The sequence below is a fragment of the Bufo gargarizans genome, chromosome 8 (genome assembly GCF_014858855.1).
Source record: "Bufo gargarizans isolate SCDJY-AF-19 chromosome 8, ASM1485885v1, whole genome shotgun sequence".
NCBI classification, from domain to species: domain Eukaryota; kingdom Metazoa; phylum Chordata; class Amphibia; order Anura; family Bufonidae; genus Bufo; species Bufo gargarizans.
The window spans coordinates 182,741,306-182,766,359 of record NC_058087.1 but is presented as its reverse complement, the minus strand read 5'-3'; the positions used below and the strand labels follow the sequence as shown (position 1 = coordinate 182,766,359).

The 25,054-nt window shown below is 44.1% G+C and overlaps 1 protein-coding gene across 5 annotated transcripts; it reads left to right on the top strand.

Moving 5' to 3' along the window:
- Positions 1-1,209: 1,209 nt before the first annotated feature.
- C1QTNF8 (C1q and TNF related 8) lies at positions 1,210-20,294 on the top strand. 5 transcript variants are annotated; one of them, XM_044303692.1, is made up of 8 exons: positions 1,219-1,364; positions 2,723-2,879; positions 4,223-4,342; positions 4,473-4,537; positions 15,849-16,123; positions 16,758-16,788; positions 18,413-18,651; positions 19,585-20,294. In XM_044303692.1, the coding sequence occupies exons 5-8, from the start codon at positions 16,111-16,113 to the stop codon at positions 20,130-20,132; spliced, it is 831 nt and encodes a 276-aa protein (XP_044159627.1). In that variant the 5' UTR covers positions 1,219-1,364; positions 2,723-2,879; positions 4,223-4,342; positions 4,473-4,537; positions 15,849-16,110; the 3' UTR covers positions 20,133-20,294. The 5 variants fall into 5 exon arrangements, with proteins under 5 accessions (XP_044159625.1, XP_044159629.1, XP_044159628.1 ...); XM_044303690.1 differs by lacking the exon at positions 2,723-2,879 and having other exon boundaries at positions 1,210-1,364; XM_044303694.1 differs by lacking the exons at positions 2,723-2,879; positions 16,758-16,788 and having other exon boundaries at positions 1,210-1,364.
- The last annotated feature ends 4,760 nt before the right edge of the window (positions 20,295-25,054 follow it).

The window sequence follows — 25,054 nt, the reverse complement described above, 5'->3', positions numbered from 1 at the left end:
CTTGGGTGATGGGCAATACCTTTACATGAGCCACTGGGCCCGTTTCTCCCTATAGTCTCCTATAGGAAGGTTGTATGCAGACACAATTCAAGTATGTGCATGGACCTTTATAATAAATATTCAGCAGGGGGCGGCAATGAGTGCTGAAGCACAGAAGCTCCTCCCACTGAATATGAAATCTCTCCTCCATTCTGAGGGATGATGAGAGTGATATTGACTGTAAAACCTATTGTTTTATAGCGTTTTGTCTGTGTAGCTATGTCTGGCATCCTTGAGGTTACTTTCAATAGTCTGCGGACTTGCCCTTTAATTCCTTAGACGTGTGGATTTCCGTTAGGTGCTTTGTGCTCTGTAGCTCTTTTTATCACATTTTGCTCTTTTTATCACAATACATTGTTTTCAATGGGAAACCCGTAGTTCTGTGCCTTTCTTCTGTGCGTGGACTGAAAATTCGGGTTGTAGTTAAAAAAAGGCCTAACAAGAGAACAATACTATTATCCCTATTCTACACCTACTATTATCATGATGAGTAACTCGCTGATAACATCTCCCCCACACAGCAGCAGTAAACTGACCATAGATTACCTGTCTGTATAGGAGGTCATCTTTATCTGGACCTGTCAAGAGAACAACAGAGCTGTCATACTGTTATCCCGATTCTATACCTACTAGTGTCATGCGGATTACCTTGCGATAGCATCTTCATATCACAGCAGCAGTAAAATGACAATAGGAGTTCATCTTTATCTAGGCCTAGCAAGAGAACAATACCATTATCCCTATTCTACACCTACTATTATCATGAGGAGTACCTTGCTGATAACATCTCCCCCTCACAGCAGCAGTAAACTGACAGCAGATTACCTATGTATACAGGATTTCTTATCATTTGTGCTTTGCATTTAATTTTCAGTGGCATAGTACTGCCTAAACAAAAAGGAAAAACATCCAAAAATCTGAATCCTTTGTGATGGAGGCTTCCCTTTAACATGGAGTACATGCCTCCTGAATGATGGAGTGTGCCCAGAGATTTTTGCACACGCTCTTCACATGATTTATTTTCACAGTCAGATATATTTACACTATTGCGCAAAAAGGGTTACAACCCCCATCCTGCTATCTACACGGACGCTTCCGTGCATCACAGCCCCGTCTCCCAGCAGAACGTTGCAGCCTTCGTCCCCTTATCGTAGCTATTTTTATCATGAAAAACAATTCTTGCAGGAGCGGCCGGATGTCCCAAGTGACCTCGTGTGGAGATACCGCCCCCGGCCAGTCCTATCAGCAACATTTTTGTGGAATTAAGGAATTGTGTTCCAGACGTCTGTGGGAACAAGGCCTGAAAATCTTCTCCTGGTCCTCAGGTGAGTCTGACCGCGCCACGCGCGCGATGGGTTCTGCAGGGCTCGGCGCTCATTACATACAATTTTAGAAACTCCTGTTTTCTCAGGGTGTGCAAATATTTGCAACAGCTAACATAAAATCCAATCCTATTCCACCCAGTTCCTTTGCAAGTTCCATTCCTCACACAGCGGAATTCTTCTAGAGATGGACGTCTTCCAGCCTTTGGTTGCACCGTGTGAGACGGAAATAGGCTCAGGATGGTGGTTGCTCCCACCGCCCCCTCCACTCCTGCAGACATTGCTCAGCAGGGGATGACAATGAGCACAGGAGAAAGCTCGGAAAATTTTGGTACATGCTGATGACATCACACAGGCTTGTAGGTGGGAAATATGACCAGGAGACCTGAGGGCATCACCATGAGACGTCAAGTTTTGCACACACTCCCTATCTAAAAGACATTGACCAGTCAACAGCGAGTGGTATATGGAGTAATGTGCACATAAAAGCCATCTTAAACTTTAGAGACTTTGAGAAACGAACATCATGGTCACCAGATGTCTCGCCAGATGAAAAACCTACTCAACCCCACTAAAGGGTGTGTGACATGGCAGCCATCTTCATTCTAGTCTCCTCATGACAACACCACCAACACTGACCGGTCAACTATGAGTGGATTACGGAGTAATGTTGACATGAAAGTGACCTTGAGAACCTGACATCATGGTCACCTCATCTGACAGGAACCTACTAAACCCCACCATGGATGAGAAGCTAAAGGGGTAGATTCATTGAAACTACTTTCAGGAAGTAGTAGTGGGTAACCAATCAAGTGGCTTTCATTTTCTATAAGGGCTTTGAAATATGAGAGCTGATATCTGATTGGTTGCTATGGAGACTGCTCTTTTCCTCTGCTTGACAAAGCAGCCATCTTATTCTAGTCTCCTCAAACATTGCCATAATAGGCTCAGATTGGTTGTTGCTTTCCTTCCTCCATGCCTGCAGAGATTGTTCAGCAGGGGGCGAAAGTGAGCACTGAGAATTTAGAGAAAATGTCCTGATGTCATCATACAGGCTTGTAGGTGAGAAAGGTGGCCAAGAGACCTGAGGGCATCATCATGAGATGTCAAGTTTTTCACACACTCCACCTTCTAATAGACATTGATCGGTCAACAGCGAGTCGATTATGACGTAATGAAAGTCATCTTAAACTTTATAGACTTCGAGAACCAGACATCATGATTACTGGAGACCTTGTCAGATGGGCACCTACAGATAAGGCCATTATGGATGATACCTTAAAAGGGCAGATTAATCAAAACTAGTACCAAGAAGCAGTAGTGGGCAACCAATCAAGTCACACTACTTTCATTTTCCCTAGGACCTTTGACATTTCTCGATCTGGAATCTGATTGGCTGCTATGGCAACTTCTTCCCCTCTCCCCTCCAATCTCTGTGTCCTGACATGGCAGCCATCTTCTTCTAGTCTCCTCAACATCCACCATCAAAACATCCACCAAAGAAGATCTGATTTCAAGGTGAGAGAAAAAAAAAGTCAAAACATGTCGCATTTCTGTCTCAGTCATGGTCCAGCACCTCCATTCTCTATACAGAAGCACCATCTTGAAAAATCGTCTGGATGCAATTTTTGGCATGTTTTTCTCTTGCCCAACAGTTTTCACTTTTGAAGGTCTGGTCTCAATGGTCACCACATTAATAAAGCGTGCACCATTTTCTAAAGCTTCGCCATGTCAGACCATTTCCAATGAATACTGTTTCCCTACGACAGGTCAGGCGTCATAAAGGGTGAAATCCATGTCTGGTGCAATTATTTGTTTTTTTCAAAAATAGCCATAGATAGAGAGGCTGATGTGATCACACAGGCTTGTAGATGGGCAAGGTGACCGGGAGACCTGATTGAATCACTATGAGAGGAGACGTTTTGCACATGCTCCCTGTTCTGAAAGACATCAACTGGTCAACTAGGAGTGGATTATGGAGTAATGTGAGAGTCTCATTTTTTCTCTCAGGTATGGTTAATTACGTGAAACCCTTTGAACCCCAAAAGTTCATGGTCCAACAGTCCATGGGAGATGTAGTAGATGTAGCAAGAGACTCCTCCATTCCTCCTCTTACCATTCCAATGTCAGATATGGACTGTACCTTTTTTTTGTTGGGGTGGGGGCTGTTGAATTGAGGGCCAAATTAAGGGTCAAACCCTGGGCCCACCAATAGATCTTCTCATGATCCAGTCCAACCTTCATTAGAATTCATGCTATCCATACAGTATACATTCAGCTTCGAGAAGATCTAGAATAACCTGTGCTTATCTGTAAGGTCACATGTCTGACAAAGGGGTGGGGCTAGACTGTTGTCTGTTTCCAAGGGCAACCGGCAGAATTCTGAAAGCCGCTCTGCACAAGAGTGAGGAAAACAACACAAAAGAACTCAAAATCAGTAAAGCAAAGGATACGCAAAACTACTTGATCTTATCTGTGCAATGTTTTTAAAGGGGTTGTCCATGATTAGAAAAAAATGGCTGCCCTCTTCCAGAAACAGCGCCACTGTTGTCCACAGGTAATGCGTGGTACTGCAATTAAGCTAGTCCTGGAGCTGGGGGCCATATTGCTCTTCAAACGGGGCTTTCCTAAGACATGAAGATGTGCAATCTGTAGTGATAGATGTAGATGTCTGCGTTGCATGCAGTGACGTGTGTGGGGTGTATGTAAATACCTATGTGGCAGAGGCCGTGCCCTTGGTTCACCTTTTGTTAGTGTTAGTGCCTCTGTTCTCGCCCCAGGGCCGACAGGGATGATGACCGAAGACGCTGCAAATTCACACGTGAGAGCCAAATGTAACACTTTCCATCTCACTTCTCCAGGAGGACTCTGCAATGTGTCTTCAGGAATCTCTGCCAGACGAATCCTAAGTTCCTGGAGAAACCGGAGCAGCGGACAAGGGGGGGCAAAAATCTCTGACATACCCTGCAGAGGAGTAAAAGGTAAGAGCCAGAGACCCCAGGGTGGGGACATCGCCGGTTCATGCAGTCACACGAGACGCCAATTATTTTTTTTTACTTCCAAATCGCCACCAAGGGTGGAGTCCTAAAATCTAACAATGTGTTTTGTTAGGAACAAGGCGAACGGCAAACACAAGACAGGATCAGCACATGAAAAGAGCGGGGGGTCTCCAAACCGTAAGTTCTCCTTCTTCTGACCCAAAACCGTTCCATCGGACCCCGTCATCCTGGTAGATTTCTTTGTTTCTGCATTAGACAGTTTATAATTTGTTGCTCTTTTTTAGTTTCTTTGTTGCCTGTTTGTTCTTTTTGTTTCTGCTTCTGTTATGTTTTTTTTGTTTAAGCAGCAGTTCCAGGAAATGTAACTTTTTAAAAAAAATATAGCCTGTCCTGAAAACCGTACGCTCCTTAACATGTGTACCATGTGAAACGGACTCGGAGAAGTCTCTTTTAACGTTATGGACAATGTTTTGCAGCGTTTTTTGCTGCACGCTAAGCCCACGTGTAGAAAATGAGGCTGGAAAATTTAAAGGGAGGTTGGGTTTCAGACCATTTTTCTTTAACAAAAATAAAGTAACAACAAAAATAAATGTTCTTTGTAATCGCCTACGGATCCTGCATTAAGGATTCCCTGGGGGAGGGACATTTATTAAGCTCCACCCCCAAGCTATCCAGGAACGCCCACAAAATTGCCCATTTTGGGGCATACTTTCATAAGCCCTGCCCCTTTAAAGCCTGTTCTGCAGGGTAATCCCACAAAGCTAAACAGTTATGGCTGGGGTTATGAGACCAGTGGGGGACCAAGTGACGGGGACTTCGACAAGAAGATACCTATAGATGGGGACCACATAGGTGAGGCTTTGCGGGTAAGATGAGCCTCTTCACCATGGTACATCTTGTGGCAGGGGGCGTGACTGTGACTACCTCCACGACATATCAAATGCGAAACATTGAGCGCTCTATAACAGACACACTTACCTCACCTTCAGCTGTTGTACAGTACATGTGCGCCAATTTTTTGCACAAAATAACCACCATAAGTTTCGAATACATTTTTTGGCACGCCCCTTTAACACCTCTTTGGTCAAATTTTTTATGCATGATTAATAATCTCACGTCTTTCGTAAGTTTTGCTTGTGATGAATGTGCTCCACTGCCGGCAGTCATCCTCTATGGCAGGCTCTGATGCTCCTAGGGTTAAATATTTCACGGCCGCAGTCTGCTTTATATTAACGTATTCAGAACAAGTCGCCGATCTCTTTGAAGAACGCGTACAAGGAATTCTTTTCTGCTTCTGCTGAGAGCATCTTATCTCATAGTATAAAAAACAGTGAGTGGCGGACGCAGTGTCCATGGCCGCCGGCTGTGTAGATTAGTAGCTGTGGGGAGGTGGTCCTGTAGATACAGCCATAAACCCTCTGGCTAAAGCAGTGCTCTCCAACTCAACTCTCCAGCTGTTGTAGAACTACAACCCCCAGCATGCGGCTGTCAGGGCATGCTGTGAGCTGTAGATGCATGAAACAGCACCCCGAGGCACAGGGGTGGTGTGGTCGATGGGAGTAGCTGTACTCACGGTTCAGACTCTCCCTGGGCCATGCAGTAACAGGAAGGGGCACTACTTTTAGGGAACAGCCCGGGTTCTGGGGTTTCTTCTTCCTGATCGTGGTTCGGGGTGCCATTGATGGTGATGAATTGTGAAGGGCAAGGCAGTGTCCCTTGGCAGCCGAAGATGGTGTCAGTGCAGGAAATAAGGAGGCCAGGTAAACAGCAGAACGCTTCTTTACTGAAGAATCAGTTCTCAGCATGCATGGACTGGCAGTTCTTACACAATGTGCAAACTCTCCACGGATCTCACAGGGTACATGGCTGCAGGGTACTGTCTTTTGAAGTAATTGTATTCACACTGCACTTTTCTTTTAAGCCTAAGCATCCTGAAATACGGGTGCAACACTTCAAATCTTTGCAACCACAGGGCGGTCCCCAACGTCAGACTAAGGTCTATACCTTTTTGGCGGGTTGGTGTACTCAGAATAAATGTTTCTACAATGTTCTTTGTGGAATGTGGATCTATAGAAACTTCCACAGTGTGCTTTTATAGTGCGCCCAGGTACCATAAGACTTACCCTGGGTTCACACCTGAGCGTTTCTGAGACGCGCGTACTTGTCGCACGTTTTTATGCGCGTTTTTGCAATAGTAAACGCGCATTTGTGTGATTGACTGCAGTGTTGTCCAATGAGTCTATGGGCCAAAACGCGCGACAAACGCCCCAAAAAAAAGCTCAAGAACTTGTTTATGCGTCGGGCGTTTTACAGCGCGTTCAAACGCAATGTAAAACGCTCAAGTGTGAACCAGGGCCATAGGGAAGCATTGGTTTTCACGTGTTGAGCGTTTTACAGCGCGTTTGAACTCGCTGTAAAACGCTCAGGTGTGAACTTAGGGTTATGGCTACTTTCACACTAGCGGCACGGACCTCCGGCAGGCTGTTCCGTCGTGTGAACAGCCTGTCGGATCCGTCCTGCCGCTAATGAACGCGTGCCCCCGATATAATGGGGGCGGGGACGGAGTTCCGGCAGAGGCACGGTAGCCTTAAATCTCCTGAATATTCAGTTAGGAAGTTTCCAAAAGTGCTGTTCAGACAGCTTTTCTCCACAGAGCATCTACTCGCACCTTCTCTCCACACTGGGCTGCTTTGTAAATTTTATTTTGCTCTTTTCTCCATTTTTAGCTATATGTCTGCTTCTCTGGCTGCGTTATACTTCAGTAGTGTGTCTTTTCTTCTGCTCTCATCACTATGGGCAGAGATACACAGCTCTACCTAGCAACTGGTTGTTATGGCCTGTTAACTATTTATTCCCTATTATACAGGAAAATGCATAGACATCATAAAGCATCTCTAGAACCCCTTTAGCGGTGTACTACTGCCTTGCAGTGGGACGCTGAAATAGTCCTACCTAAAGCTGACATTAGGCTACACATTAGGCTACTTTCACACTCACGTTTGGTGCGGATCCGTCATGGATTTGCACAGACGGATCCGTTCAGATAATACAACCATCTGCATCCGTTCAGGACGGATCCGTTTGCATTATTTTTAACATAGCCAAGACGGATCCGTCTTTAACACCATTGAAAGTCAATGGAGGACGGATCCGTTTTCTATTGTGCCAGATTGTGTCATAGAAAACGGATCCGTCCCCATTGACTTACATCCGTTACACAAGTAGTCATTTAATGTTATAGTTGCAATCAGTACTGTGACACATGAAGTCACTACGGCTTAAATACTCCATCCAAAAAAACTGTCCACATTGGTGGACTCTGCAAAAATGTTACTCTAGATCCATACAGACATGAGTGGTTACTATGAAGCAATGTGGTATTGAAGTCATGTATTATGTATCTTGACATAAGTAGGGTCCTGTGGGTTTAGGGGGCAAGTGTTAGATCTAGGCTTTTAGGGGCGTAGCATTCACACTCAGGCCAGAAGAAGTCCTAAGACCTCACCTAAAGAAGACACTAGGATTATAAACGAAACATGGTAGATGAGAACCTTATGTCACATGACCATTGGACCAGTTTCCCACCACTTGAGGTTGTAAATAAAGTGACTTCTTTGAACAATGACCTCCTTGCTTCCTAATTCTTCCTACACTCCTGCTAACACATGTTATCTCCTCTGTCTCTAGCACCTACCAACCAAATTGACAGATCAAAGCTTGGGGGGATAGGTGAAGCTGAAAAAAATCTACAAAAAAATACAAAAACATTTGGAGGGCTCCTCAGATCCACAAGATGCAGTCTTCTGTAGTCAGTACTACTAACCATACAGCTTGACCATGATTGAACCTTAAGGTGCCCATACACCTTCAATAGCTGTCAGCCAAATGTTTGCTGGGCCGACAGCTAATCTTCCCGATTCCACCAGCCACATGCAGCCTTGGCTCAGAGTAAGCTGATTAAAGGGGTTCTGCACTTTGTTTAAACTGATAATCTATCCTCTGGATAGCTCATCAGCTTCTGATCGGCGGGGATCCGACACCCGGGACCCCCCCGTCCTTCTCACTGTTTACCGCTGGCCGAGTGACGTCACGACTTGTATCAACTGGCCTGGGCGGGGCTAAGCTCCATTCAAGGGAACGGAGCTTAGCCCCGCCCAGGCCAGTAATACTAGTTGTGACGTCACTCGGCCAGCGGCAAACAGTGGGAAGGACGCGGCGCTGCTGGAGTGCCGCAGCCTTCTCAAACAGCTGATCTGCGGTGGTCCCAGGTGTTGGACCCCCGCCGATCAGAAGCTGATGATCTATCCAGAGGATAGATCATCAGTTTAAACAAAGTGCAGAACCCCTTTAACAGACACCTCTGGCAATGGCTTATTTCCCTTGAGAACTAAAGGATTGGGTATTGAAGTTCAACCTGCCCAATCCAGGTTTCCCCTGACAGAGATTTGGCCGATTGGTATGAGACAGATTGTCTGAATGCTGGAGTTTATTTGAAGTGGTTTTCCAATTTTGTAAACCCATTGTCATACACCCGTTTAGGAATCTTCGTCTATTGGCCAGAGTGCTTACAAAGAGCGACCTTCACTCTGGAGGACTTGTCCTGTCCTACATTACACAGACACCCTATTGATTTCGCTGGACATTGTGTAATACTTCATTTCTCCTGTGGTAGCGCTGCATGGAATTGAAACACTTACTGCCAGGTTTCCCTACAGATCACAGCTGATCCCCATGTGATCTGCTTATTGTCATGCATTCCATCTAACAAGTACAGATTGTCCAAAGCAGAGAACCCCTTTAAGATACCGATCCCTATGACTGGTTCCCTTTAGAACTTGTTTTGTCGATACATTTTTGTAGGATATAATCTTAATCAACTTCAAGATGAGGGTTGTGAAATCTTGGCACAACTTCATGTGTCTCAAGGGCACATTTTGGGTGGGTCATTCAATAAATAAGCATGTTCTCATGTTCGGATGATTGTCTTATTTGGTCTTGTTCACACATCTGTCCATGTTGTTATTCCTTGACCAGGCAGTTTAGTAGTTAGAGCTTAGAAAGGGTTCAAAAGAAGATATCTTGGTCTGGAGAACTCATAGAGACCATGACAATCATTTGAATGGCAGCCAAAATGGGCAACTTATAGGCACCTACAGTTGACTCAACAACTTTAAGCTGCTCATTTCAATCTGGTGGTAAAAAAAATAATCTACCAGGCTTGAAGATCCAGACATGAAGGTCATATAGAGCTCAATGGGTGCCCAAAAACACTGCCCAAAATTCCTTGTTAATGCCCCTCTTGGCACATGACCTGCCAATCCAGTTAGCCTCAAGCAATAATAAATGAGTTTTGGGTGGAGATGACTTCAGATGAGGCAGAGATACTCCAAACTTCAGTTGTTCCTTGGACAGACCTTGGACATGGGGGGAGGATTTTTGCTAAGAGATGCCTTGCACGTGGAGCATGTGATTACTTGACCGGTGTCCTGGATGAAGGGGAATTTAAGGGTTACCGCTCAGGCCACATACGGGGATCCTTCAGGAAAAGGAAATATGAAGCCATTGACCTTGGGTTTAGAAAACAAGAGCCAATCTACATGACAAGCGTACTGTCGAGTCGTTCTCCCCTATGTTCCCCCATTCCCAACCAAATAAAAACACAACACAACAGGTGAATTTTCTTGGCCACAGCAGCCATTTTATTACATAACAAACATACAATAAATAACATGAATAACCAACCCTAAAAGGCCTTCCCACCTGAAGGCTTGCCCAAGGAACACATAAAACACGGGGAGGGTACTTGGAGCCCCGCAACCTGACGGGTAACTGCCCCGCCCCTTAATTAAATTACCTCTAGCCGATAAACGCCGGCTCAGAGGCAGAAAACTGTAACCATGGGCAACAAACGTGGGCAGATACCCGCCATATCATGGCCCAAATTCCAGTACCTGGGGAGTCCAGAGCCCACTTGGCTACCTCCCCACCATGCAAGATCCACCATAACCACCAACTCCAAGGACCCACCACCACCACCCACTACCCAAGGTGGTGACACCTCACCTTCTTGTGTCCCACCACACCTGCAAAGCCAACTCAATCCTGTCCTGTAAACCCAAACACCATAAATCAATCCCCACCCATTCAGGTGAACTCCATTCCCCCTCCAAAACGCCCCCTCACCCGCTTCCAACTCCCTATCACGCACCGCAAGACCGCCATTCCCCACCACAAAACGACCTACGGCCCTAGTAACTTTTATCCTGGCTTTGTTGACCCTCTCCACTGACCTAGCGTCCCTCCACTGTTTCGGCGGCACCATGACCGACCAGACTGTCACCAAACCTGGAAACTGAGCTCACAAACGCAATAAATAAAATTTAATATCCTTTGTGAGCTCCCTAAAGGGGCATACCCCCAAATCGTTCCCCCCACATGTAACACCACACCCCAGGGGCAACATCTTACCTTGCAAATCTATGGAATTCTGGACGAACTCGACTCCACAGCATTCCTCTCATCCCCAACCAGCGAATCACTGCCACCTCTCTCGGAAAACCCAGTTGCCTACCATCCGGCCTAACTGCAGCCCGCATGCTCCCCAGAACACGTAAGAGTTCCCCATGATCTAAACCAGGTACGCCGAACCACCTGCAGGGAACACAAAATACAACATATCAACAAAAACGGCCCTCACATGCCCCCAACCCTGCACAAACTCCATACCCCCCCTTTTATAACAACGCAGGCCTAACATAGGAGCGGAACCGGATAGACTCCCATCGAATAAAAGACGAATGACGTTATCCCCCAACCCCCTTCTAGCGGCCTCCGTGGTCGCGCCAATCCGGAAAGAGTGGCCTCCAAACAGGGAGGGGTCTCTAGCCAACCTTGCCAAACAAGCCCGTAGCACTGCTAAAAACTGGAACTGTGAAAGAAAAGACCCATCCTCGTGGACCAACAGCGGCCCCTCACCCCCAACCTTTCCCCCAAAAAATTCATTAAGACACCGAACTGGGCACGCGACCGATGCCACTACCTGGTATAAAACAACCTGACAACCATCACCCAACTGATCCGTTTTAGATCTCCTAATACAAAATTCCACCCTATCAGCAAATAACTCCACATCCTCTCTCTGAAGGCCACCTGCACGGCTCTTATTCGGACTGACCAATTCCCCAATGTGCAATGCCCCAAACTTACAACCAAAAGCCTCCCCCGCCATAAACTTCCCCATTCTGGTCACCAACCACCCCTCCTCTCTGCAATGCCCCACAAACAACAACAGAACCCCATCTTCTAAACCGTTCCCCTGAAAACGCTGACATCATTCCTTCCATAACCCTTATGCCTTATCATATGTCGCCCAGGTCCCTACTGACAAGGATCCCCTCATCAACTCTCCAACTGACCAAATGGCAGATTCCACATCTCCTGAAACCGGTCCCACTGAAAATGAGACAATGCATCCGCAATTGAGTTACTTACCCTAGGCACGTAAGTCGCTACTAACCAAGCATTCAATGATAAACAACCCAAAACCAAATGCTGAAGCAAGCACACAACCGGCCGAGATGAAGCCGAAATACGATTAATAGCCTTCACCACCCCCAAGTTGTCACAATGGAAACCTTCCCTATTTCGGAAAAAGTCCCCCCAAATGGACACTGCCACCACAATGGGAAAAAGCTCCAGCAACACCAAATTCTTCACCCAGCCTCCTTCCCTCCAACGCAGCGGCCACTTCCCTACACACCATCGACCTTGTAAATACACCCCAAAACCGTGCCCACCCGCCGCATCAGTAAATAAGTCCAGCTCTGCCGCCAACACCCCATACGATACCCAAAAAACTCAGCACCGGCATAGGGCCTTTTGTTTTTCCCTGCGCCAAGGGAACCCCAAAAAGTTCCGACATGGCTTCAAAAGAATGTAACATCACGGAGCATCCATTCGAACTTGGCGGCCTAATGAACAAGAAATCATCCAAATAATGGATAATCAAACCCCAACCCGACCACTCACGCGACACCCATTCTAAAAATGTGCTGAACGTCTCAAAATAAGCGCACGACACCAAACAACCCATGGGCAAACACCGATCAACAAAATACCCCCCGTCCCAAAAACAACCCAGCAAGTGCTAACAATCCGGGTGTACTGGCAAAAGACCAAAAGCCGCCTTAATATCCACCTTAGCCAACAATGCTCCCCGCCCATAAGACCGAACCCAACGAACCGCCTCATCGAACGATATATACACCACCGAACACAACTCCGGCGCAATCCCGTCGTTAACCGAACCTCCTTTTGGAAATGAAAGGTGATGAATAAGGCAAAATTGATTAAGCTCCCTCATTTGAAAAAACCCACAGTGGTGACACCCGCAGATCCTGCATCGGCAGGTCCCGAAAGGGCCCTGCCATGTGACCTAACTACACCTCTTTCCGCAATTTTTCAGTAACCACCCCTGGACGCTTTCAAATTTTTTCTCCCTTGCCAAAACTCGCCTTCAACGAACGGAATCCGAAAACCCTCCCTAAAGCCTCCCAACAAAAACTCAGCCGCCTCCACATTAGGGTATTTAGAAAGGGCACCATCTCGGTTACCCGAATTGGCGTCCGCCCCTTTTCCATACTCATCGCCCCCACCTCTTCCCTTACGACTTTTGAAGCATCGCTGTGCTCCATGATTCCCCCCACATGAGGAACACCTGTGCACTTATCCCCATACCTGCATTAACCCTCGTTAAACATAACCCCTTTTGTAAGGCCGCCAAGCGCTCCGATTGCCAGAACCCCCGGCACCCTCCCCTGGAAAAGACTGCCCCGCCCTGCCTGGAGCCATGACCCGCATCCACAAACCTATATCGTTATGATCTCACCGAATGCTAGACCGAGCTGCTTTTCATTGCCTAAATTGCTCATCATACCTCAACCACCCCAGCCCCCATATACCCTATAGGCCTTTCCTATCCCGTCCAGATAACAGAAAAGCGCAGAACAATTCTCCGGTGCCTTCTCCCCAATGACACTGGCCAGGATCACAAACGCCTGCATCCAGTTGGAAAAAGTCAGCGGGATCAAACGGTATTGCCGCCTATCCTCGTCTTCCTTCTTTTTATCATCCTTCGGCCTCATGCACACCCCCCTGACCCTGTGACTGTCTGTGTTGCCGATGCCGTGCTGCTGAACCTGTGTGCCGCACGGCACACCTGCAGGCTGGGGCGGGCCAAGTCCGCAAGTTATGTATTTAAAAATAAATCAATAAATTTCCACCTGGCGCCACCCCCCCTTCTCTGTGCCCTCAGGCAGCCGCTCGGTCTGCCTTATTATAGAGCCGGCCCTGCGACCGCCTGATACCAGTGTTCCTTCCTCCGGTACGTGCCGGAGGGGCTCCTAACCCGGCACCGAACCCTCGGGGTCTCCTCCGGACTAAGGCGTGCCAGAGGCCTGGACCTCTACTCTCCGCTGCCGCCCGGAGCTGCACCAGCAGCATATCAACTGAAGACATACTCGCAGGTACTGAACCGCCACTGAAGAGGTGATGCAGCAGTTCCGTCCCCTGCAAAATGGCCCCTTTCCCGCTCTTCTCACCCCTTTTAAAACCTTAACCCCCTCCCCTAATGCAACACCCACTCTTGACCTACCAATTTAAACCCCAAACTCCCTAACCGCTCCACTCCCTCCAAGCCTCTGTCATGCCGGGCCTCCCCCCAGGCTTGCAGCCCTAGGTCCGGCCTGTACTTGCTTCTCTTTAATTAGCTGTCTGGAGGATGCGCTTCATCATCTTAGCAGCTTGTAAACATCTCGACACCAAAACACAATACACAGCCTACAACTGATCCAAATAAATATTTTATTCTATTTTATTCATCACATATTAAATAGTAAAAACCAATAGCAGCGGCATGAATACACAGGACAAATAGAAGAAGAAGAACCACAATACATATGTCGCATACAAAAGAAACCGAGCCCTTGATAAGTGGTATGCATCTTCAATCTCCCTTCGCATCCCAAAAAAAGAAAGAAATCAGGATAATGCCTGAAACTGCAAAGTGCAGCCTTTTCACGCAAGTAAAACCAGGTATACGTAGATTGGGGAGAGAAAAGAGTCCAATTACCACAATAAATATAAAAGAACAAAGTGCCTAGTGCAAGATGTCACACAAGAAACTCATCAAGGAGTGCCTAGTAAGAGAAGTATACCGACCAATGTGGTTCTGACCCGGGGGGATGAGGAGACCTGTAAAAATGCCTGCAACCATTTTATGAGCTTACCATTGAAAATGGATGGTATCTTGTCCACTTTGGAAATCCGTTTTTGTTAAAACGCACCTGTCAGCAAGATTAACCCAATCAAACCAGACATTCTGCCTAATAGGGTTGATCCTGCTGATTAAATTGACATTACTCTTGGGAAAATCAGTTGTGGAGATCCCAAGATATCAGACTTTTATTCTTTAGGCATTTGAGAACGTCAGTGCACCGTGGGGTGTGGTCCACACTGGAAAGCTGGAGTGCACAGAGAGACCCCGCCCCTCGGAGCACTGAAGCTCTGATTTGCATACAAAATAAAAGTATTTTTTTTCCCCTCTAGTATCATTTTAATCAGGAGGGTCAATCTTACACAGCAGAACATCTGGTTTAATAGGGTTTATGCTGCTGACAGGTGATCTTTTTAAAGGGATCCCCTGACAATGAGCTGATCAGAGAGTGTTCTGCAACTGGGACCCCCAGCCATTATCTGCAGCCTATGTACAAAAAGGAAGCATGGCCATGCCTGGTCCTCTGCAGCGACACTCTCTTTGTTGTGCATTTTCTCCGTTGATTTCAATGACGAAGTAAAAATCTGATGCAAAACCCTTGCAGATTCTCCTGCAAGTCCGGAAAAAAAGAAAAACTCACTATGCTCACTTTTTGCGTCATTATACAATTCTAACAGCCGCCACTAGATGGCGCTTAGGAGCCAACGGAAGACAGCTTTACTACTGAATCATACAGTCAGCTACCTCTAGTGGTGAGTAGGGTTACAAATATGTACCATCCAAAGGATGAATGTTGACTTTTTGGACCATGATTAGTGCAATCATTATGGCCATGAATAAACTTCGAGAACGTGGGACCCGTTTCTGCAAGATTCCTGCAACTTTGTGTCAGAAGTTTGCAAAAACTCTTACAGACTGCTAAGCATCTCTTGACTTGCCGCCCCTTTAAGCAGCTGTTGCATTATTCTAGTCTTCTCCTGCCGGTCTCCAGTAACTTGAGGCAACATCAAAACCACTTGTGTCTACATACACATATTATAAAGTCAGCAAATAGAAGACAGGAGCAGTGGGACCAAGGAACAACCTGTTCATCATCCTCTCATTTTCTTCATTCACATTCTGCCAGCCTGTGTGCAGAAAGTGGAAGCAGGTGATGTTCTAAAATTCCTCCTATCTTTGAGACCTCAAAACTTTTCTTGTGATAACTTTGCTCAGGAGGAAGACACACGTCAAAGCGGAGAGGATAATCTCCTGGCTTGCCATGGTGGCAATGCCTTAAAGGGCCCGGCAAGAGTAGATGATGTTCCGGCTGTCTTCAAAGGCCTCAATGAAAAGCAGATGAGATCTGAAGGAAATTGTCCTCCAGCGGCATGGTTTGGATGGTGATTGAACTCACACAGCCTACTCTTGTTAGTGAACACACAGCTGCCCCAGGGCAAATGGCTGCTTCATTAGAAACTAAAAGTTGGATTCTAATATGAAAGGCCGAGGTAGGTGGGACGTTAAATATTTATCTCATGGACATTGGGACATTTCTTAAATGGCATTATCGGGCTCTGCAACATCAACAACAAAAAATGATGTGCTTACACACGACTGCAAACACACAATGTATGTACATAGACCAAAGATATCTAGAGATGTATGGAGGGATGCAGTCTGGCTCTCTATTCCTATACTCGTGAAGCCACCATGGCCTCTCCTCATGGGTTTTTATCCATGGTCTACAGTAGTGGTTGGCAATGGACAGCTTGAGGGCCGCAAGCAAACATGTGGTCGAGCACTTGGATGCCCATTTCCATCTGCATATGTACACCACCCTTTCATATATTACATTCATGTCTTATGTCCCCTGAATAGTGGCCATACATGCGGTCATGCTCTATAGTGAGCATGCTCACTGGGTTGTTTCTGTATTCCCCAAAGAGTGTGCTGGAGAGTAGCTCTGCATGAGTGGCCATCTCTCTGCTTCATTCTGGAGACATGAGCCACAGATGAGGTCAAGGTCCATATATAAGTCCATATATAAGTCCCCCATAAATACATTTTGTAGGCTTTTCAGAACTATAAAAATGCAATGTGGTCTCATTTTATAATTTAATATGTGTGATGTTTCCTCCTTAGGAGCCATCCTCATCTGTGCACACTATCATGGGTACGCACAAGTCTATCAAGTAAAAATATCATGCTAAAACATCAATTTCTCCATGGGAGCCAATCACAACCTCAAGAAATGGATCCTAGGGGGTGGTACATGATGTAAGAACACCAATGAGAGAATCCCTGTGTCAAGACCCACCCCCTTAGGGCCTGCACTAGGCAGAACACAATTCCTACTATCCCTACAGCATAGAAATATGGAAAAGTGACCCCTGTTAGCTCCTCTGATTTGATTATTGAGATTTCAATTAATCCACATGAGCTCTATTATACATGGACCCACACTAATATTTTTTTATTTTATTTTTTTAAAGAAATGTCATTAGGTGATTTTTGGTGGACTTTCACTTCAAGTGTTGGATCTCGGTTCTCCAGAATTCTGTTTAAGTCCCCTGTGCATTTGGCATTATGGTGGTGCCTATATTTTCATAGTACTACATGTGCTGCCACATGGTGTCTCCATATGGATGCTTCTAAGGGAGAATACCGCAGTAGTGGTGCATAGGAAGAAACCGCACTATGCCTCCATATTGAATTAGAGGAACCTAGAGGTAGAGTATAGACGAATAGATGTCTGTGGGGGCCATATGACTGTTCTGTACAAATCAGAGTTGTAAAGATTCCGACTGCATGAGACCTACGGATGATTCTCACTGGAGTTCCCCTTTAAGTGTTGGGTGGTCTCCAAAATACTACTTGGTTAGGGCAGCTCTAACTTAAAGGGGTTCTGCACTTTGTTTAAAATGATGATCTATCTTGCAGGATGACAGGCCGAACTGGATGGACAAATGTCTTTTTTCGGCCTTATGTACTATGTTACTATGTTATGTACTATGTTACTATCCTCTGGAAAGATCATCAGCATCTGATCGGCGGGAGTCCAACACCCGGGAACCCCGCGGATCAGCTGTTTGAGAAGGCAGAGGCGCTCCAGCAGCGCCGTGGCCTTCTCACTGTTTACCGCTGGCCAAGTGACATCACGACTAGTATCACTGGCCTGGGCGCGGCTAAGCCCCGCCCAGGCCAGTTGATACAAGTCGTGACGTCAGTGGGCCGGCGGTAAACAGTGAGAAGGCCGCGACGCTGCTGGAGCGCCGCTGCCTTCTCAAACAGCTGATCGGCGGGGTTCCCGGGTGTCGGACCCCCGCCGATCAGATGCTGATGATCTATCCAGAGGATAGATCATCAGTTAAAACAAAGTGCAGAACCCCTTTAACTACAATAATTTCTGACTTAAAATCTGACTTTGTTTAAACCTTGAAATAAACAAAAAGCAAAACAATTAAATAAAAAATGTAATTCAGCATCTGGATCGTGTGTTCTGTAAAGAGAAAAGCTATTTTTGAGACTGACCTTTTCAATATGTTCTTGTAAAAAAATTCACAACAGTCACGACTGCATATATTATTTGTACGGACAATTTTTTTGTGTTAAAATGTCTTTTTTCCACACTAGATGGCTATATGTTTGCAGCTCCATATGGCTCCTATTGCCCCAAATAAGAGCTGCACGCACATTGGCCCCCTAGTGGTGGCAAAAGGCAGCCACAATGTTTCTAAATAATGTAGTGCTCAGTACTGTGTGACATCCTTGCTTCATTACTATTATTATTATTTCAGCAAAGCCAAAATGACCATGATGCATCTCCCGGTGGTCGTCATCTTGGCATCTGTTGTGTCTGTTGATGCTGCAGCACCAAGAACATTTCTATGGCAGGAAGTCGGCAATCCCTCATGCGTTCGCTGTTGTGAAGCCTCAGAGGAACCTGCAGAGCCCCCCAAGAAGAGCAGAATGAAGGAATATGTTGTCTACCCTATGCCAAGAGTCCAGCCTCGTATAGAGATGACTATTCTAAAAGGTGACGAAATGGCCCAAGTGGTAGGGTAACGGAGCAAAAAACATATCTACCATATGTTCCAGGTCAAATCAAGACAACCCCATTTTAACTTTAAGCTGCCCAAGTGATCAGCTGATTACCACAGGTCCAGCTTTTGAAACCCATTACATACTGGCAACTCGAAGGCTGGCCAAAGTAAGACATGGCACACCTGAGCATAACGTCATGTATGGTGGGTCCCAAGTGGTGGACCACCTTCTATGATGCCCTATAGTATAGTATATAGAAAGGGGTTGTCTTAATAAGACAACCTCTTTACTTATTTATGAAATCACCTTCCGTAATTTCATCACCTCTCATGTAAGAGGGACCTATAGCATCCTGAGGTTTCTGGTTCATGAATGTCATGGCCGAAGTTCAAGGCAGTTGATTTGTTTGGAAGAAAAAGTTGGCAATAAATATTAGGCAAAATTCTGCCAAACCAGTGGAACCAGCTGACCATCTAATGTGTATTTGATGTACTTTCATACATCAGACAAGAGAAGGATCGGCATCATAAATTTCAACATGGCTGATACCTTCTTCTCAAGAGAGATAACCCAAGAGGAGTCTTGTAGTGGCTTACTCTCTATTGAGAACATACATGGCCGAGCCGAGAGGGTGTGGGTATGGCCACCTTAATATTGCTGACAGTAGAAGTTCTTCACATTACTCAACTATTATCCTTGTCTATGAGGGTCCATTCATGCAAATTATTATTTGTTGTCATGTCTTATACCCCAAAACTCCAAAATTGATATCCACCTTAATATTGCTGGCAGTAGGAGTTCTGCACGTCACCCAGCCATCCTCACCCTTGTCTAGGAGGGTCCACTCATGAAAATGATCACTTGTTATGTCATGTCTTAAACCAAAAAAGTTACAAAATTGATGCCATTGAAACTCCTTTTGCAGGTGAAAAGGGTGAAATGGGTGGAAAAGGGCCTCCAGGAGTCTCAGGAAAGGAAGGGGAACGAGGATCACTGGGACCACAAGGCTTCAAGGGTCAAAAGGGTCAAACGGGTCCATCAGGGAATTCATGCAAGATCCAATATGCAGCATTTTCCGTGGCCCGTCGTAAATCCATACACAGTACTGAATATTTCCAAAATGTTGTATTCGACACAACGTTCGTGAACTTGTACGAGCACTTCAACATGTTCTCGGGAACCTTCGTCTGCTACATTCCTGGGATCTATTTCTTTAACCTTAATGTACATACATGGAACTTAAAGGAGACCTATCTACATATCATGAAGAACAGTGAAGAGATGGCCATTTTGTACGCACAACCCAGTGACCGCAGTATTATGCAGAGTCAAAGTCTTATGCTCCATCTGAAGGACAGGGATGAGGTCTGGGTGCGGATGTTCAAAAGGGAAAGAGAGAACGCATTATATAATGATGAGACTGATGTCTACATTATTTTTAATGGCTACCTGGTCAAGGCAATGGATGACTAAGTATTTATAACCCGCTGCACCCAAAGTACCATAAGCCTCCATGTTGGGAGAGACCCAAAGACCAAAATTTGTACTCAAAGTCTGAATCTTGAGTAATATTATCTTCCAAATAAATGCTCTTATTGAGACACTTGTAAAGTAATAAATATGTTATCAAAATTATCAGGATTTCACAGATTTATAATTTCAGGTAAATTTAGATAAAGGCACAATACATGATGGTGATATAATACAGAGGTATACCTGTTTTGATGATTTTTTATTTAGTTATATTCTTGTACATAGGAGGCAGTATTATAGTAGTTATATTCTTGCACATAGGAGGCAGTATTATAGTAGTTATATTCTTGTACATAGGAGGCAGTATTATAGTAGTTATATTCTTGTACATAGGAGCAGTATTATAGTAGTTATATTCTTGTACATAGGGGGCAGTATTATAGTAGTTATATTCTTGTACATAGGAGCAGTATTATAGTAGTTATATTCTTGTACATAGGAGGCAGTATTATAGTAGTTATATTCTTGTACATAGGAGGCAGCATTATAGTAGTTATATTCTTGTACATAGGAGCAGTATTATAGTAGTTATATATTCTTGTACATAGGAGGCAGTATTATAGTAGTTATATTCTTGTACATAGGAGACAGTATTATAGTAGTTATATTCTTGTACATAGGAGGCAGTATTATAGTAGTTATATTCTTGTACATAGGAGGCAGTATTATAGTAGCTATATTATTGTATATAGGAGAAGTATTATAGTAGTTATATTCTTGTACATAGGAGCAGTATTATAGTAGTTATATTCTTGTACATAGGAGGCAGTATTATAGTAGTTATATTCTTGTACATAGGAGGCAGTATTATAGTAGTTATATTCTTGTACATAGGAGGCAGTATTATAGTAGTTATATTCTTGTACATAGGAGGCAGTATTACAGCAGTTATATTCTTGTACATAGGAGCAGTATTATAGTAGTTATATTCTTGTACATAGGAGACAGTATTATAGTAGTTATTTTCTTGTACATAGGAGCAGTATTATAGTAGTTATATTCTTGTACATAGGAGCAGTATTATAGTAGTTATATTCTTGTACATAGGAGGCAGTATTATAGTAGTTATATTCTTGTACATAGGAGGCAGTATTATAGCAGTTATATTCTTGTACATAGGAACAGTATTATAGTAGTTATATTCTTGTACATAGGAGGCAGTATTATAGTAGTTATATTCTTGTACATAGGAGGCAGTATTATAGTAGTTATATTCTTGTACATAGGAGGCAGTATTATAGTAGTTATATTCTTGTACATAGGAGGCAGTATTATAGTAGTTATATTCTTGTACATAGGAGGCAGTATTATAGTAGTTACACGTATATTCTTGCACATAGGAACTGTATTATAGTAGTTATATTCTTGTACATAGGAGCAGTATTATAGTAGTTATATTCTTGTACATAGGAGCAGTATTATAGTAGTTATATTCTTGTACATAGGAGCAGTATTATAGTAGTTATATTCTTGTACATAGGAGCAGTATTATAGTAGTTATATTCTTGTACATAGGAGCAGTATTATAGTAGTTATATTCTTGTACATAGGAGCAGTGTTATAGTAGATTATTATGATATTAGCAACACATTTGCTAAATGCCATTCCATTGCAACACTCCTTGTCATTATAGGGTCTTTAAATATCAGAAATAAGAGTCTCTCCATAACTTAACCCTCTTTGACCCTTTGTCTATTCTTCCTGGGTCGAGCAGGCCACATTTAATAGGGAGCTTACTTTGACATTCTGCATTTCATCTTACATTACATTTTCCTTAGTTTATACAGTGGAGAAAGAAATGATTTAATAAATATATTTTTTCCTCATCATCCTCCCCAACTCCTCCCTTATCACTCTTTAAAGGGCCAACATTTTCAGATTTCATCTTTTAATTATTTATATATTTGGAAAAAAATTTAGGGTTAGTTTTACTCTGTTTAGCAATAAGTCTCTGTGTCTCCAGCTTGGCTGTCTTTATCTGTCTTTTACATATTCAATTTTTTTCCTTATAGTTTTTTCGTGCTTCTTCACTTTTTATTAATTTAAAAACTTGTATGTCAATTAGAAGCTGACTATATTATAGTCAATATTTCTCAGGTGTCCCCCAACCTGCTCCTCTGTTTTTCTGTCAGGTCTTTTGATTAATACTAAATCTAGTATGGCCGTCCCTCTAGTTGGATCCTGGTGGATCATGTGGAACATTTGAAAAAGAGGAAATCCAGCTTCCATAAAATTGTGCTTTATTTTGCAAAGATGTAAAAACCAAATACATGTTTGGGGTCACCACATCGGGGCCTCTCTCAAGACATATGCCACCTTTCTAGTTTGGCTTGTGGTACAGGTAGTATTTCAGAAAATGCTACCTTTGAGATACTTGCTCTAAGCTTGCAACCTAAGTACCTGAAAATATTTTTGAAGTGGTAGGTCATCAGTATCTGATCGGCGCGGGTCTGACAACCTGGAACCTAGATAATCTGCTGTTTGAGAAGGTAGAGGTGCTGTGGCCTTCTCTCAGCTTACCAAGCACAGTGCCATACATTATATAGCGGCTGTCCTTGGTATTGCTCTCAGCCCCTTTCACTCCAATGGGGCTGAGCTGCTCATAGGCCAGGTGAAAGCTTTTAGAAGGATGCAACTCTGAAAGGAACGACACTGCCTTCTCAAACAGCTGATTGGCGGGGGTCCAGGGAGTCGGACACCTACTGTTCATCAGTATAAAGATCTTGGAAAACCCTTTTAAGGACCCTCTACTTACCTCTAACTTTTTCACTGGTGACAATGTGAACCATGACCGTTGGGTCTTCACCATCCCCCCCAGTAATCTATCAACTCGATCGCAATATGTTGAACTCGAGCCTATACACTGTTCAATGATCCCAGTCTTTTTGACAGATCGCCCTATGTGTATCTCTAATGATAGAGTCTCCCACTACAAGCACCTGTCTGGTCTGTCCTGAACTGGTCCCCTCCTTGCTGGATCTGCCGCCATGCTATCCATGAACTAACATCCCCCTCATCTGCCAACTTGGCAAACATGTTGGGGTGTGTCAGATCATAGCTAGCCTCCCGGGCACTCTTCCGTCTACCCTGCCTTCTTATGCTTACTCAGCTAGCTACCTCACTTTCTTGAGCCTCCATACTACCACCCTCCCCCAAATCTACCCAATAAGGTGTCTGCTTTCCATATTGTCACAATGTCTCATTGTTGCAATTTGCTCATTTAGATCCAGGATCTGAGCTTCCAAACAATTGCACATTTGCTCACATTTTGCACAACAATATGAACCCTCAAGCGGCTCCTCAAGGACTGCACACATTGCACAAGATGTGCACTGGACTGCATTCTCAATCATGGTGCACGTACTCGATAACGTGGATTACACTAAAACAAAAAACAAGGTTAATTATACAATGCGATAAATATTAGTGATGAGCAAAGTTTTGAAAAATTCTATTTACTTCAACAAGAAATTCTATTAGGTACAAATTAATTAGTCACAAATCACTATAAATCGGGCATACCCGTACGTCACCGTGGCTGAGGGAATGTAAGGAGCGGGCTGCTGCATTGAGCCTGTTCCATAAGCGGTGGGTGCCGGCTGTATCATACAACAGACCCCGGCCGCAATGATGGTGAATAGGGCGAATAGGACAAGGGATCAAAAGATCCCAGGTTCTAGCCCCCCAAGGTGGTTAAAAGTTGTCACTGTAAAAATAAAAAATAAAAGTTTAAATCACCCCCCTTTCCCAATTTTGCATATATATATATATTTATTAATGTAGGTATTGCTTTGTTCAAAAATGTCTAAACTATTAAAATATTAATCTAAATGTCATGTGCTGTAATGAAAAAAAAACACAATTCACCTTTTTTGTCAATTCCCCCCCCCCCCAAAAAAAATTTAATAACAGTCTTCAAAAAGTTGCATGTACTACCAAAATGGTACCAATAAAATCTACATTTTGTCCTGCAAACATCTCTATAGACTGAAATATAAAAAAAGTTATGGCTGTCTAAAAATGGTGATGCAAAGAAAATTTAGAATTTTTTTCAAATGTTTTTAGTTTTCTAAGTTTGGTATGGCCGTAATCCTATTGAGCTGCAGAATAAGGATGTTATGACATTTTTAGCGCACTATGAACACTGTGATGTCAAAACCCTGAATACCTTGGCAAAATTGTATATTTTTTTTTTCAATTTAACCCCACAAAGAATTTTTTCCCCACTTTCCAATAACAGAATACAACATATCCCCCCAAAATAAGCCCTCCTATAGCTATATGAATGGAACATTTTAAAAAGTTATGGCTATTGTAATGTGCGGAGGAAAAAAGGAAAATGCAAAAAAATAATAATAATAATAATGATCTCCATACTTCAAGTGTAAAATTTAAAAATTGTATTTTGCTTTTAACATGTATTACGGTTAATACCAGATGGGCCGAACATGGTGGATGGATCAAACATGGCCGTAGAATTTTTGCATAAGGAACAGAAGCCTGAAAACTAATGTTGGCCAAACAGGGGCTGTTGCTGATATGGGATTTGGCTGGTCAGGTGCGCAGCATAATATGCCAATTATTGCTCAGATTGGCCTGCAATCTCCTGAAAATGCCCCTTTTTATGTGAATTACATAAAGGGGCCACATGGGGCCAATAGTTGACCACAACATATACAGTATGTTACCTAATAATTCAAGTTATGCGTACCTTTTACCATTGCATCCTGAAACTACATATGAAGAGTACTTCATGGTGCAGCAGGTGACCGGCAGTTGGATCCAACAAACTGTTTAAAATAGAACAGAAAAACGGTCATGGCGCAATCCCGGAGTGACACAAGCCCTTTATACTGCGGCAC